The sequence below is a fragment of the Gigantopelta aegis genome, chromosome 6 (genome assembly GCF_016097555.1).
Source record: "Gigantopelta aegis isolate Gae_Host chromosome 6, Gae_host_genome, whole genome shotgun sequence".
NCBI lineage: Eukaryota > Metazoa > Mollusca > Gastropoda > Neomphalida > Peltospiridae > Gigantopelta > Gigantopelta aegis.
Genome location: NC_054704.1, coordinates 74,802,373 through 74,817,626, shown reverse-complemented (window position 1 = coordinate 74,817,626; position 15,254 = coordinate 74,802,373). Strand labels below are relative to the sequence as shown.

At 36.4% G+C, this 15,254-nt stretch overlaps 1 protein-coding gene across 1 annotated transcript; it reads left to right on the top strand.

The window, feature by feature from the left end:
* Positions 1-2,655: 2,655 nt before the first annotated feature.
* On the top strand, positions 2,656-11,822 carry LOC121375824 (CUB and sushi domain-containing protein 1-like). Its single transcript, XM_041503484.1, has 6 exons — positions 2,656-2,864; positions 3,916-4,092; positions 4,553-4,732; positions 7,631-7,807; positions 8,233-8,412; positions 9,489-11,822. Exons 2-6 carry the CDS (start codon positions 3,981-3,983, stop codon positions 10,022-10,024), a joined length of 1,185 nt encoding a protein of 394 aa, XP_041359418.1. The 5' UTR covers positions 2,656-2,864; positions 3,916-3,980; the 3' UTR covers positions 10,025-11,822.
* The last annotated feature ends 3,432 nt before the right edge of the window (positions 11,823-15,254 follow it).

Below are 15,254 nucleotides of genomic sequence, written 5' to 3'. Positions count from 1 at the left end.
TAAAAATGGATATTAATTACATTTTCTTGCTTATGATATTAATGTTTGTACATCATGAATTTCTGATTTACATGTACAAACTTATTGAAGGCAATATCCAGTTTGAGCTGATAATTTGAATTTTTGGGCAAGGTGTTGACCAGTTATGAAATATGCCATACACGAAATCTCGTTTTAGTTCCTTTATATCTGTTAAAATGTACAGTACCGTACCAATGCATAGTATTTGATTTTCGTCTGGTACTGTCAAAGCGTGTAATACCCGAGCTGTTATTGTACTACGCTACATGGTGGCACTTGTCATAGTACTTGATTTATCCTGAAAAAGTCATACTACTGAGTTCCTTAATCATGTTAAATAACATTCAATACTTTATATTTGTCCTCACAATGCATGGGTCAGAATGTCTATCTGGTGCATTCTACCATGTTCTGTAATACCGTTCAGAATTATGTTGATGCCATAAAACAGATGATTTTCTATTTCAGATTCTGACCAGTTCCAATTGCTTTTCCCCGCCCGTGTTTAGAAATTTTCCCCATCTTTGTCATGTAATATTACAAATAATCGTTTAACAATGGCGCGTCACTGGTGGGGGTGGAGGAATTTAATGAACTATTCTAATTGCTTAACTATTAAAACCAAACCAACGATTGGAAGCTGAATGAATCTTTGTGTATTACAGTTGGATGTAGGGACAACCATTTCCAGTGCGCCTACAAGTCCAGCGTTCACCAGTGTGAACTTAACCCGAGCTATATGATGTCCAAGTGTCCTCTCTCGTGTAACAATCCGTGCGTCTGTCCAGGTAAGTTGAAGAACTGTCTTTTATATTACGTAGTTACAGTTTATTAGCTGCGTGTTCACAAATTAAGGCTGTTTGATGACTTCTCAAGATTTTGATCTACTTGCTCACATACCTCATCTGTTTGATGTAAGCGAGATTAGTAAGAGTGGGGTCAGTGAGAAGTAATACCAGTAAGAATTGAGATCAGTAAATCAGAGAGCAGTGAGACGTGGGATGGGTAAGACGTGAGATCACTAAGAGGACTTAACGAAGATTAAGATCAGATGGAAGTCAGATCAGTAAAAGGTGAGATGAGCAAGCCTTTAGACGTGAGATCAGTAGGGAGTGAGTTCATTAAGATATGAGGTCAGTAAGAAATGAGATCATTAGGACGTCAAATCAGTAAGACGGGAGTTCAGTCAGTAATACATGAGATTGGTAAGGAGTGAGTTCAGTAAGAAGTGAGATCAGTAAGAATTGACGTCACTAGGAGTCGATACTGGCATGGTGGTGGGATGTCATCGATTGCAGTGGAGGGGCGGGACGTAGCCCAGTGGTAAAGCGCTCGTTTAATGCGGGGTCGCTCTGGGATCGATCTCCGTCGGTGGACCCATTGAGCTATTTCTCGTTTCAGCCAGTGCACCACGACTAGTGTATCAAAGACAGGGTATGTGTTATCCTGTCTTCTGTGATGGTGCATATTAAAAAAGATCCCTTACTACTACTGAAAACATTTACCGTGTTTTCTCTCTAAGACTACATGTCAATATTACAAAATGTTTGACATCCAATAGCCGATGATTAATAGATCAATGTGTTCTAGTGGTGTCATTACACAAAAACAAACTTTAACTTTGATTGCAGTGGAGCTCATTGGGAAGAGCGCTCGCCTGAGGTTAATGGGTCGTAAGACTGAACTTCCTCGGTGGACCCATTCAACGATTTTTTTCTCTCATCCTGTTCTGTCTGTATGGAAGTGCATGTGAAGGATCCAAGGTAGCTGCTAATGGGCAATTGTGGCGACTTTCCTCTAAAGACTGTGTGTCAGAAATAGGAAATGTTTGCATCCAGTAGCTGACGATTAATAAATCAACGTGTTCTAGTGGAGTTCTATTCATAAACAAACCAAAGTTGAAACAATAACTTTTTTTTTTTATTTCAGTGGACACGCTAGATATTGCATGTGACTGCGTCGAGCGGGCGAAGCTAGGCCACTGTGAGACTCAGCCAAACGAAATGAACGTAGTCTGCGAGAGCACGTGCATCAAACGTCATTCAGGTTCGTACAATGTCCATCTTTTGGTAGCAGAATATTAATCTGTCAGAAATAAATCTATAAATCTGTATGGTTATTTCGATACGTGTTCTGATGGTATCATTAAAGAAAACAAACATTTTGTAGTACATATATTTTAAAACTGTATACGCAATAGGATGTAACATTTGACCATCGACGGACGGTGTTTGAAATGGTTCATTCCAGAGTAGCCTATATAAGTGAAAGTACGTTTCTCAAGCAAAACTGTGGAGGGGTCAGGCGATCATATTCTCAGGTATCCTATTGGTGAAAGTTTGTTTTTCAAACAAACCTAGGGGTGGGGTGCGGGGGGGGGGGGGGCGTGAGAATGTCTGGTGGTCCTATTTATTCTTAGGTAGCCTGTTAATGAAAGTATGGGAGGGGTGTGCGTCTGTATTATTTTTTGGTGGTGGTTGTTGTTGTTCGTTGATTTGTTGGTTTGTTTCTTTTTTTAGGTGGGTTTTTTTTAAAATAGTTTATGGGAGTGGGAGTGTTTTTCTTTCAGACAATTGGAAAGGGCTTGTTGGTCGCAATGTGAAAAATAAATTTCATATTGGTTTATTTCTAATTTACACAGTCACGTGTCCAATCCTCATAGGACCGGCTGACATAAACGCCGAGTTGTCAACGGAAAACAACGTGGTTTCTCACGCAGGTCGATGAGGTGTGCGATGGCGGGTACAAGGCCGTGGTGTCGGCCAACAAAGGGCGCAAATTCTGCAGTAAGCTTGGCACCTGGATTGATGATCCCTTTTATGCGGGGCCGGTTTCCTGCAAACGTAAGTTAGACCATCAAAAATTCTCTCAAAATCAGGAACGTGTGCAAGGAATAGGGGGTTCGGAGGTCAAGCAATTTTTTTGGTTTCCAATATGTTTTCCGGGGGAGTATGACTCCACCCACCCACCCACCATAAACTTCGCTTTTCACAGTCTAAGCCCCCTCTCCCCTTCCTACCCCCTGCATAACCGATAGACGTTTTGTTACCTGATATATGCAACTGGAAAATAGTTGATAGCACATGGCAATATCACACGTGAAGAAGCTGCTTCTAGGTGATTACCTGAACTCCAGTGAAATTAACGCTTTCGGTTAATCTTCCAATTGTCATAAATATATTTTGGTTTGTAATTTAAGACTTTTAAACTTCTAAACCTCATTTTGAAGATATGTGAGAAATGTAATACTACATCCTTATCCTTTACATACCATTTATCTTGCAACTTTTTGTTTGAATATACTGAGAGTAAGAAACAAAAGGAACACTTGGTATTGTAGATAAAATTTCAGTCCCTATTAACATCGTAATAATGTCTGTATAAAGTAAACAGATATAATGTGGGATTGAATGTCCCAAATATTATAATGTAAGACTGAATGCCACCGAGGTGGTTGGATCCTGCGACGCAAGCACCTCAAGCGAGCACTCAACCGACTGAGCTAACTCCCGCCCCCAAAGTTAACGAGTGACAGTTTTTCATGATTATAATTTACACTTTACAGCTGTGGGGCGGGACGTAGCCCGGTAATAAAAGCGATCACTTGATGCGCGGTCGGCCTGGGGTCGATCCCCGTCGGTGGGCCCATTAGGCTATGTCTCGCTCCAGCCAGTGCACCATGACTGGTATATCAAAAGCCGTAGTATGTGTTATCCTGTCTGTGGGATGGTGCATATAAAAGATCCCTTGCTGCTAATCAAAAAGAGTAGCCCATGAAGTGGCGACAGCGGGTTTCCTCTCTCAATATCTGTGTGGTCCTTAACCATATGTCCGACGCCATATAACCGTGTTGAGTGCGTCGTTAAATAAAACATTTCCTTCCTTCCTTTACAGCTGTTGATTGTGGTGAACCTCCAAACTTGACTAACGGGAAGAAATCCTTCAACTCGACCATATTCATGAGCGAGGTGGAGTACAGGTGCAACGTGGGCTACAAGATAGATTCGGACGACTCTTGGAGAATATGTAACGAATCTGCTAAGTGGAGTGGAGAGCAGCCAATATGCATAGGTAATCCAGCTGGCTCACACTTTCATTCATCTTCTCATTTCTCAGCCTCTATCTATATGTCATTCTTATTATCTTAATAAAAAAACTAAAACTCTTTCCAATTTCTAATACGACTTCAGTCTGTTTCGACCCTGTCTATCAGTGTCCTTCGACTCTGTCTTCTGAGCTGTCCACACCTTCACCTACCTGTCTCAGTAACCTCTACGAGTGCAGTGTCTGGGTACTTCACTGCACCCAACTGACATCCTCGTCCTCATCCGCAATTGAAACTAGTCTGACAAACGGCACTATTTATTTTCGTCTCTATTAATACCGTCTGTCTGATTACTCTCTCTCTCTCTCTCTCTCTCTCTCTCTCTCTCTCTCTCTCTCTCTCTCTCTCTCTCTCTCTCTCTCTCTCTCTCTCTCTCTCTCTCTCTCTCTCTCTCTCTCAGTTTTAACTTTCTATCTCACATTACAGTGGTAACTTGTCCCAGAGGAGATCTTTTCGTACCATACGCAAGTTTTGTTGGAAGTTCTGTCACTTACAATTCGATCATCACCTACAGTTGTGTCAAAGGCTACAACCTGACAGCGGGCAATTTACAGAGGACCTGTCAGAACAACGGGAAATGGTCTGGAACAGCGCCCACGTGTAGCAGTATGTTGTGTTTTTAACACTAAACATTCATGTGTAGCAGTATGTTGTGCTTTAACACTAAACATTCGTGTAGCAGTATGTTGTGCTTTAACACTAAACATTCGTGTGTAGCAGTATGTTGTGTTTTAATACTAAACATTCATGTGTAGCAGTATGTTGTGCTTTACCACTAAACATTCGTGTGTATCAGTATGTTATGTTTTAATACTAAACATTCACGTGTAGCAGTATGTTGCTTTAACACTAAACATTCATGTGTAGCAGTATGTTGTGCTTTACCACTAAACATTCGTGTGTATCAGTATGTTATGTTTTAATACTAAACATTCGCGTGTAGCAGTATGTTGTGTTTTATCACTAAACATTCGCGTGTAGCAGTATGTTGTGCTTTAACACTAAACATTCGTGTGTAGCAGTATGTTGTGTTTTAATACTAAACATTCATGTGTAGCAGTATGTTGTGCTTTACCACTAAACATTCGTGTGTATCAGTATGTTATGTTTTAATACTAAACATTCACGTGTAGCAGTATGTTGCTTTAACACTAAACATTCATGTGTAGCAGTATGTTGTGCTTTACCACTAAACATTCGTGTGTATCAGTATGTTATGTTTTAATACTAAACATTCGCGTGTAGCAGTATGTTGTGTTTTATCACTAAACATTCGCGTGTAGCAGTATGTTGTGTTTTAACACTAAACATTCGTGTGTAGCAGTATGTTGTGTTTTTAACACTAAGCATTCGCGTGTAGCAGTATGCTGTGTTTTATCATGAAACATTCGCGTGTAGCAGTATGTTATGTTCTTAACGCTAAACATTCGCGTGTAGCAGTATGTTGTGTTTTATCACTAAACGTTCGCGTGTAGCAGTATGTTGTGTTTTATCATTAAACATTCGTGTGTAGCAGTATGTTGTGTTTTATCACTAAACATTAACGTGTAGCAGTATGTTGTGTTTTTTAATACTAAGCATTCGTGCGTAGCAGTATATTGTGTTTTATCACTAAACATTCGTGTGTATCAGTATGTTGAGTTTTATCACTAAACATTCGTGTGTAGCAGTATGTTGTGTTTTATAACTAAACATTCACGTGTATCAGTATGTTGTGTTTTAATACTAAACATTCGTGTGTAGCAGTATGTTGTGTTTTAACACTAAACATTCACCTGTAGCAGTATGTTGTGTTTTAACACTAAACATTCAAGTGTAACAGTATGTTATGTTTTAACACTAAACATTCACCTGTAGCAGTGTGTTATGTTCTTAACACTAAACATTCACGGGTAGCAGTGTGTTATGTTCTTAAAGTTGAACAATCACCTGTAGCAGTGTGTTATGTTCTTAACGCTAAACAATCACGTGTAACAGTGTGTTATGTTCTTAACGCTAAACAATCACCTGTAGCAGTGTGTTATGTTCTTAACACTAAACATTCACGTGTAGCAGTATGTTGTTTTAACACTAAACATGTATTTTACAGTTATCATTCACGTGTAGGAGTGTTGTATTTACAAGTAAACTTTCACGTGTAGCAGTATGTTGTTTTGTATTTTACAGTTATTATTCACGTGTAGGGGTACTGTATTTCCAACTAAACATTCACGTGTAGCAGTGTTTTGTTTTGTATTTTACAGTTATCATCCACGTGTAGGAGTATTGTATTTCCAACTAAACATTCACGTCTAGCAGTGTTTTGTTTTGTATTTTACAGTTATCATACACGTGTAGGAGTATTGTATTTCCAGCTAAACATTCACGTGTAGCAGTGTTGTTTTGTATTTTACAGTTATCATTCACGTGTAAGAGTATTGTATTTACAACTAAACATTCACATCTAGCAGTATGTTGTTTTGTATTATTCAGAGGCGGATTTCGGGGAGGGGGGGGTGGGAGGGGGGGGGGTCTGTATATTCAGGGTCCCGGTCGTCTTAATATTTGTAAGTCCCCCGATCTACATTTTGTGACGGTTATATATTTGATATGTAATTACAATTTTATTATATATTAAAGGGACATTCCTGAGTTTGCTGCATTGTAAGATGTTTCCGACTAATAAAATATTTCTACGATTAAACTTGCATATTAAATATATTTTCTTGTTTAGAATATTAGTGTCTGTATATTCAATGTGTTTCTGGTCGTCTTAATATTTGTAAGAAGCCCAAACTGCATTTTGTCTTCAGATAATTTCGTACGTACGAAAAAACAATATTATAGGAAACAAGATGAAATTTAACCTAGTACAAATATTAGAACGATCAGAAACTCGTTTAATATACAGCCACTATTTTATGCAGAAAAATATATTTGATATGTAATTACAATCGTTAAAATGTTTCTTGTTTGTCGATAACATCTTAAAACGTGCAGCAAACTCAGGAATGCCTCTTTAATTTTCTTTTTTTTTTTTTACGATCGCCCTCCAAACCTTCCCCAAAGTTCCCTTGGCATTCCGCCTCTTGTCATTTGGGCCCCCCTAAATGAATTTTATGGATCTCGGCCTTCACTTGTTTTTCATATTGTACAGTTATCCACTCTCCTATTCGTGTCATTTCATATTTTACAGTTATCAACTCTCAGCGTTTCTGCCAGAAAGACCTTTTTAGGTATGGCGCAATAGAATTGAATGCAACCACAGTCAGTCAACAAGGGGTATAGGGGGTGGAGGGGGGCTCCCCCAGAAAGAAAATGGGTTACGTCAAAAAGTTAACTTTAAATTTAAAAGTTAAAAAAAATCTGCAAAAGTATTTGGGTGTGACGCCATACCCATTTTACTATCTGGCAGAAACCCTATCCATGCCGTTTCATAGTTTACAGTTATCCAATCTCTTATCCATGTCGTTTCATATTTTACAGTTATTCACTCTCCTGTCCATGTCGTTTCATATTTTACAGTTATTCACTGTCCTTCTCCAGTGATGGTTTCCAACACCATACTGAATTACGGATCAACTGAATACCAATCTACCGCTACATACAGGTGCATCTTGGGATACAAACGAGCAACTGGCGATCAGTCACGCTACTGTCTGGAGACGGCAGTATGGAGTGGAAGCGACTTAATTTGTGAAAGTAAGTTCTCTTGGAACTTTCATTATTTGTGAACACACGGTGCATTTTCTATTTATTTTTAATATATTCGACCCCATCCGCATATATAAATACATTTATATATACATTTGTATATAGTTTAACGAAAGTTAAATTGTTGTGTTGATAGTTTCTAGTTCCTAGAAATACTTAGTGGTCGCAATGGTAGATATTTTAATATAGGCATTGTCTGTTGACCAATCCATGACCACCATTAATTTTATGATAATAAATATGGTTTAAATAATCATGCATCATGTTTATTTCGCTTTATAACTATTAGAACATAGCGAAATTTTAATTCTGACTAGCAAACTGTTGGGACCTTACTATACAGCGATATGATAAGGGATATCTTGGATATTTAAATTATGTACTCTGGTAGGCCTATATTTGGGTAATTTCAGTTGTGAATTGTGGACGTGCACCCTTGAAAGCAGGCGCAAAGATGAACTCGTCTGGGTTGGAATACTTAGATAAGACGTACTACGAGTGTTTCTACCAGGAAGACCTGGACAATCTCGTCAACTGGACACTGGTCTGCGGTCCTGAAGGAAACTGGCTTGGCGAAAGTCTTACTTGTGCAGGTTTGTAACTGTAACTTAAATTCGGCTTGATGAGTCTTAGTAAACTGCTCTAGGAGTGACGGTCCTCTTTGTGTCGGTTCAAGAAGGATTATTCAGTAAAAGATCTCCTCCAAAGTGGCTGTCCTATAGATGAGGCACCATACTGAAATTCCCCAAAGCTCATTGTACAGTCTTGATCGCAGATAACAGTTTTGTCATTCAGAAGGGTCTGTAATGAAAACTAAATTTTTAAACTATATAACCTATATTCGGCTTAGATAAAAAAACAACAATTTAGGTTGACATGTAAGAATGTCAGAAAAAGTGATATTTTAATTGGAGATTATTATTTCCTTGTTTGAATGGGTCATAGTATATCAGCCCCCCAACCCCTCCACACACACCCCAACTTGAGGACGAAACTCTGGTTTGTGTCCTCCCACTCCAGATATCGTTCCTATGGGCCTAGCTTTGAATTATGTTCCTCTGCATGTTGTATTCAAGAATACAGACCGTAACTGCAAAAAGCTACCATAATCACAATTACTGTCTTTACACAAAACAGTCACCATAAAACATTTTTATATGCTTTGTTTCTTGTATATAAGTGAACTGTCACTTTGGAGGACGATGTACCCTGACTTGTCTAAGAATTTCAAAAACTTTTATTCTCAGTTTAAACTAGCCCTAGTCCTAAAATTAACGTTAATGTTCGAATTGCACAAATAATCGAGATCCAGCATTTTAGCTGTGACAAAGTTACATTACAGCTAGAACGTATCATTGCTTACATGCACGGTTCGTTTTATTCATTTTAGCTGTGACGCAAGTTCCATTGCAGCCAGGACGTATCATTGCTTACATGTACGGTTTGTTTTATTAATTTCAGCTGTGACGAAGTTCCATTGCAGCCAGGACTATCATTGCTTACATGTACGGTTTGTTTTATTCAATTTAGCGGTGACGCAAGTTCCATTGCAGCCAGAATTTATATTTTGCTTACATGTACGGTTTGTTTTAGTCAGTTTAGCAGTGACGAAGTTCCATTGCAGCCAGAACGTATCGCTTACACGTACGGTTTGTTTTATTAATTTCAGCTGTCCGCAAGACATTTCTACCCGAGCTCAAGGAAGCTGACGGCTCGTATGGTGTTGGGATCATCTCTCTAAGCATCGTAGGCATCATCCTCCTGGTGATAATTCTCCTCGACATCCCCACCATCATGCGGCACTCCGTCTACATGAAGCGCAATCTGCGTAGGTTCCACAAAAATGTCTCATCCTGTATGTGTGCACTTCGGAAAACATTCCAGAAGTTCCAGTCCAACATGCTACTTCGCAACAAGTCTGGCATCCTTTCCGTGAAGTCTGTGAAATGGGCTCGTGAAGACAACATCTCGTTTAAAGAGCTGTTATCTGCGGATAGTACTCTTTCTTTAAAATCGACGTCGCCAGTGGGTGAAGATTATTGTTGTAACACGCCAGCGTCCAGCGACCATCTCTCTGTAATCAATCGACTGAACCAGATGGGATACATATCGTCGATGCAGAAAGTGACACAGATATACCTCTACAGAAACAAAGTGGCCATTACCAGAGAAAATGCAGCAACACAATCACTCGAAACGCAATGATATCCACTTTGGGGAACCCAAGTGTTTCAGACCTGGTTGAAATTCAGTAATATCTACATTTGAAAAACTGAGTTGATCATGTTGGAATTCAGCAATTCCAACCCTTGGAAAACGAGTTTCAGAATTTGTTGAAATTTAGTAATTTCCACATTTGAGTGTCAGACCTCCTGTTAGCACATTAGAAAATATTTTGAGAAGTGGCAGTCACCACCTTGACGTCTTTGTGCAGATATACAAATCTCGATTACGGTAACTGTTCTGTCATTCACATATCAGATCTTGTTGAAATTCAGTAATTTTCATACTTGAAAAACTTGTTTCAGATGTTGTTGAAGTTCAGTCATTTTCACACATTGAAAATTAGCATTTTAGACCATGTTAAAGTTGAATAATTTTCACGTTTGGGAAACTAATATTTCATGTGTAGTATATTTTCACCGCTATCCCCATTTGGAAAACATTTTTTTTTAAACCTTATTGTATAACGGTGAAAATTACTGTTATATTACATGTGTTATACTGATGATAATAGTGAATATTACTATTACGACCTGTATGTCATAAACAATGAATATTACTGTTGTAACATATCATACTGAGATAGTGAATATTACACGTACAACCCTTGTATAGTTAGGGAATATTACTATATCACGAGTCACTGTGAGAGATACAGAATATTACTGTTATAGCCCATGTTACCTGAAAGTAAATATCACTGTTATAATCAGTTTATCTGAATAAAATAGTGAATATTACTGTAGCATTTAAGTTAATGCTTATGTTATAGTGAGATGAATATTAGTGTTTAAAATGTTATATTCAGATTGTGAATATTAGTTATATCCCATGTCTTTAGATGGTGAATATTACTGTATGACTGTATCATAGTGAAACATGGTGAATATTAGGTAATAACATACATGTATGTCAACATCCCACTTGCATGTACAATGATCTTTGATGGTTTAATGAGCATATTACCACTATACTAACTTTTCTTTCTCTTATATTAACACCTATCCATTAAAACCTGCTTTGTTTTTGCAGATATGTACATTAATAACAATATATAATAAAATTGTTTGACCAAAGCTCATGAAATCGGAAAGGAACATCTTTTCTTTCTCTTACATTAACTTGTCCATTAAAACCTGCTTTGTTTTTGCAGATATGTACATTAATAACAATATATAATAAAATTATGTTGACCAAAGCTCATGAAATCGGAAAGGAACATCTTTTCTTTCTCTTACATTAACTTGTCCATTAAAACCTGCTTTGTTTTTGCAGATATGTACATTAATAACAATATATAATAAAATTATGTTGACCAAAGCTCATGAAATCGGAAAGGAACATCTTTTCTTTCTCTTACATTAACTTGTCCATTAAAACCTGCTTTGTTTTTGCAGATATGTACATTAATAACAATATATAATAAAATGATGTTGACCAAAGCTCATGAAATTGGAAAGGAACATAGAGCCATATACTACCTAGAATACGCTATAATTTATATCATACAAGTATATAAATGTATGCTTATAAGAACTACCTTGAATTACACACACACACACAATACTCTGTAATTTTTTACAACTAGATTTGTCATTTTCATTCAGCAGTATCTTGAATACCAGTTAAACAATAAATATTTAAAATTTGTTAGCTACTAGAAGATAATAGAATCTCTCATGAATTGGCAAGAAATTTGAATTGATTATTTTTCACCTAAAGAATGTTTCAACAAAATCTAGTTTTGTTAGCTCAACCATAATAAACTAGTCCAACCTTTTGCCTAGTTGTTCTTTTCAGTGCTGGAGAAGACTTTGGGTTTCGTCTCCATCCATGTGTCTGTCTGTCCCACATAGTTTTCGTGGGTTTTTTTTGTGTATAGCTTTATCAGATACAGTTACAGATTAAGTTTGACTTTTATGGCGATTTACCCATTTTTGACAGAGTTATGGCCCTTGAAATTAGGAGATATGAAAAACAAAATTCCTGATTTACTTCAGCTACAATTTTGTGTATAGCTTTATCATGTACTGTTAAAGATCAAGTTTGACTTTCATGGCGACTGATCAATTTTTCAGTTATGGTCCTTCAAATTAGAAGACAAGAAATTAGTAGGGGACCTGCTAGGGAACATGTATTGATTTAGCCGTACTCTCGGAAATCTTGTTCATTATTAACATGGCAGTTGATAGGTTCAGACAGCAAACTTCTCAAATCTATATGACAGGTTTGATTTGTACAAACTGATGCCTATTGTTTTAAATTCATTATAACAGAATAGAGTAGCCCATTAGAAGATTCCCTTTCCCTCGACAGTCCACCACTTTTTACACATTCTCCCACCCATGACCAACTGGAAGAATTATCATAGGTATGCTAGATTGATTCAAGAACGCTTTTGGTTTAAATATGCAAATTAATCTAATTATAAGGATTTATCATGGACTCTATGCTACATTACTTCTTTCCATTTTTTTAATGAGTCTGTGTGTGTGTGTGTATTGCCTGAATAGAAAATTAAAGTTGAATCCTTAAGTAAAATAAACAAGTTATGACAAACATTTTAAAGGCATATTGTCACAGACTATTGACTATTAAATGACCTAAGTATTACTCGAAACGATATAAATTTGATTTGTCCCTAAATGTACATTTATTCAACTATCTGCGTAACCACTATACTCCATTTATTAATGATATTTTGTAAAAATAAATGAATTATGGCAATGGTCTATAATTAAAAAAGTAAAATTGCCGAGAGGGTTGACATGGATTTCACTCCATCATGGTTCAGTTAGGATGATTTCATAGCCTGATTTGTTTTTAATTTTTTTAATGTAATTTTCATTTATTATCCACTTTTAGTGAAATAAGGTCCTTACATCCGTGACAGATTGCCTTTAACAAGTTCACCACTCAGTGATAAGAGCCAACAGAATGCTTACACAAACTGAATGTAATTTTTAAAATTCTACCAACTGTAGAGAAATAGGAGAAACTACAAACAAACCTGGCTATTATATATTTTAATAATATATTTCATAACCATATCTTTTACTCACATGTACATTTAATATTTTAACATTAAAAAAAAAAAAAATTAAAAATTAGACTTGTTGCATGTTCACTTTCACACAAACTACTACATACATTCATGTATACTTATGTATACAACATAAACAAGTATACTCACATCCACAACATATACTAAATGTACTCGCTTTCTCAGCATACATAAGTATACTCAAATCCACAAATAAACAGATATACTCACTTAAAAATTAGACACTTGTTGATGTTCACTTTCACACAATCTACATGTACATACACTACATACAATCACATGTACTGATTTCTACAACACAAAAAATACATGTCCACAATAGATGCAAGAATACTCACATCCACAACACATAGTCTTCCTACAGGGAATGTCTTTATACTATGGAATTTACTACATGCTATTTATTTCTGAGAAAATTTGTTTTCTAAACTGCAAACAAAAATAGTATTTTTTTGGTTATTTCCAAAACACTTTTACTTTTCTTCTTTAGTGTTCTTAGTCAAACCAAACTGAAAATGTTTACAAATTATTTTTGTAGGAGGATGGGACGGACTATAAGTGTACTCACTTCCACAACACATACAAGTATACTCACATGCACAAAAAAAGTTATACTCACTTCCACAACAGATATACATGTAGATGAGATATACTCTTTCACAACAGATACATGTATACTCGCAACCACAAAACTAACAAATATACTTATTCCCACAACAGATAAAAATATACTCATTTCAATACATATACAAGTATCCCACTGACTGCATTTCTTAAACTACCTACTGCATGGACATATTTTTATTATTTTGTAGTTTTGACAAATATTATCCTGTTTTATTTCTTGCATGCTGTGTGTGTGTGGAATTTATTTCTATGACAGACTGCTCAGTAGTCAGCTAATTAACATAAATAAGGCGGCATGATTGCCTTAACATAATTTGAGTATTTATTTGTTTGCAAACTGTTGTATTTTAATTAAGGATTGTCTGTTATTTCTTTTACATTCATCGGGATATGAAAAAAAAAAAAAAATCATCTGCAACATGTGTGAATTGGTGTAGCCATTCACGCATAAGTTTGCAGATCATTGTTTTTTCATACCCAGATGAACGTAAAAACAAATAACTGACAAGTCTTATAATTAAATTTCAAACGTACTTACTAATAATGACACTAAAAGTTGATATTTTATTTTGAATTATTTTTTGGTTCTAAATAATAATGTTCAATAAGACAAAATACTAACATAAAGTATAACGTTTCATAACAACGTTATTTTTAGGCTCATCAAGAAATAAACACTCGCATTGCAACGGCTGGACCAATGGGATGACATTAAATTGTAATGATTACAACAGAAAATTAATTATTGTATTTTGGGACTGACATGCTTGGAAAACGATCGATGTTTAACTTTTATAGAAGTCATAATTATGGTCTGAATATGGTATTGGTACATATGAATGCAGACTTCCACACACAACATATACACAAACTCACTTCTACACCATCAACAAATACAAGCATATTGCCTTCCATAACATATACACATACTCACTGCCAATACATACACTCGTACACTCACTTCTACATCTACACAGTGGCATAGCATGGGTTGCCAGCGCCCGGGGCAAGGCAAGTATTGCATCCCCTAACCAGTGGACCGTAAACACTCCCCGATTCCATTCCACCAGTCCAGAATTTTGCACCTGAAGCAACCAACCCAGTAGCCCCGCCCACACTACGCCACTGTCTACATATATGCTTCTAATACATACAAAGTTTTCACTTCCAGTACATATACACATATGCACTACCAAAACATATAAGTATACTCACTTCAGTACATACGTATGCATACTCACTTCCAATACATACCACAGTATACTCACTTTAAAACATATACTTTTACACTCTCTTCCACAACATACATATATAATGTACTCACTTCTAAAATGTATACTCACTTCTACTACAATCATGTATATGTATACTCACTTCCATTACACACATATACTCACTTGCAATACATATAAACGTATAGTCACTTTATTACATACACATTTATACTCCCTTCCACAACAAATACACACGTCTAAAATGTATACATATATACTCACTGCCAATACATATACATGTATACCA

Excerpts from the sequence above, each read along its gene's own strand:
- LOC121375824 (XM_041503484.1), top strand. The coding sequence starts at position 3,981 with ATGAGCGAGGTGGAGTACAGGTGCAACGTGGGCTACAAGATAGATTCG. Across the intron at positions 7,808-8,232 it reads AAGCGACTTAATTTGTGAAA|TTGTGAATTGTGGACGTGCA; the intron begins GTAAGTTCTCTT and ends GGGTAATTTCAG. Across the intron at positions 8,413-9,488 it reads CGAAAGTCTTACTTGTGCAG|CTGTCCGCAAGACATTTCTA; the intron begins GTTTGTAACTGT and ends TATTAATTTCAG.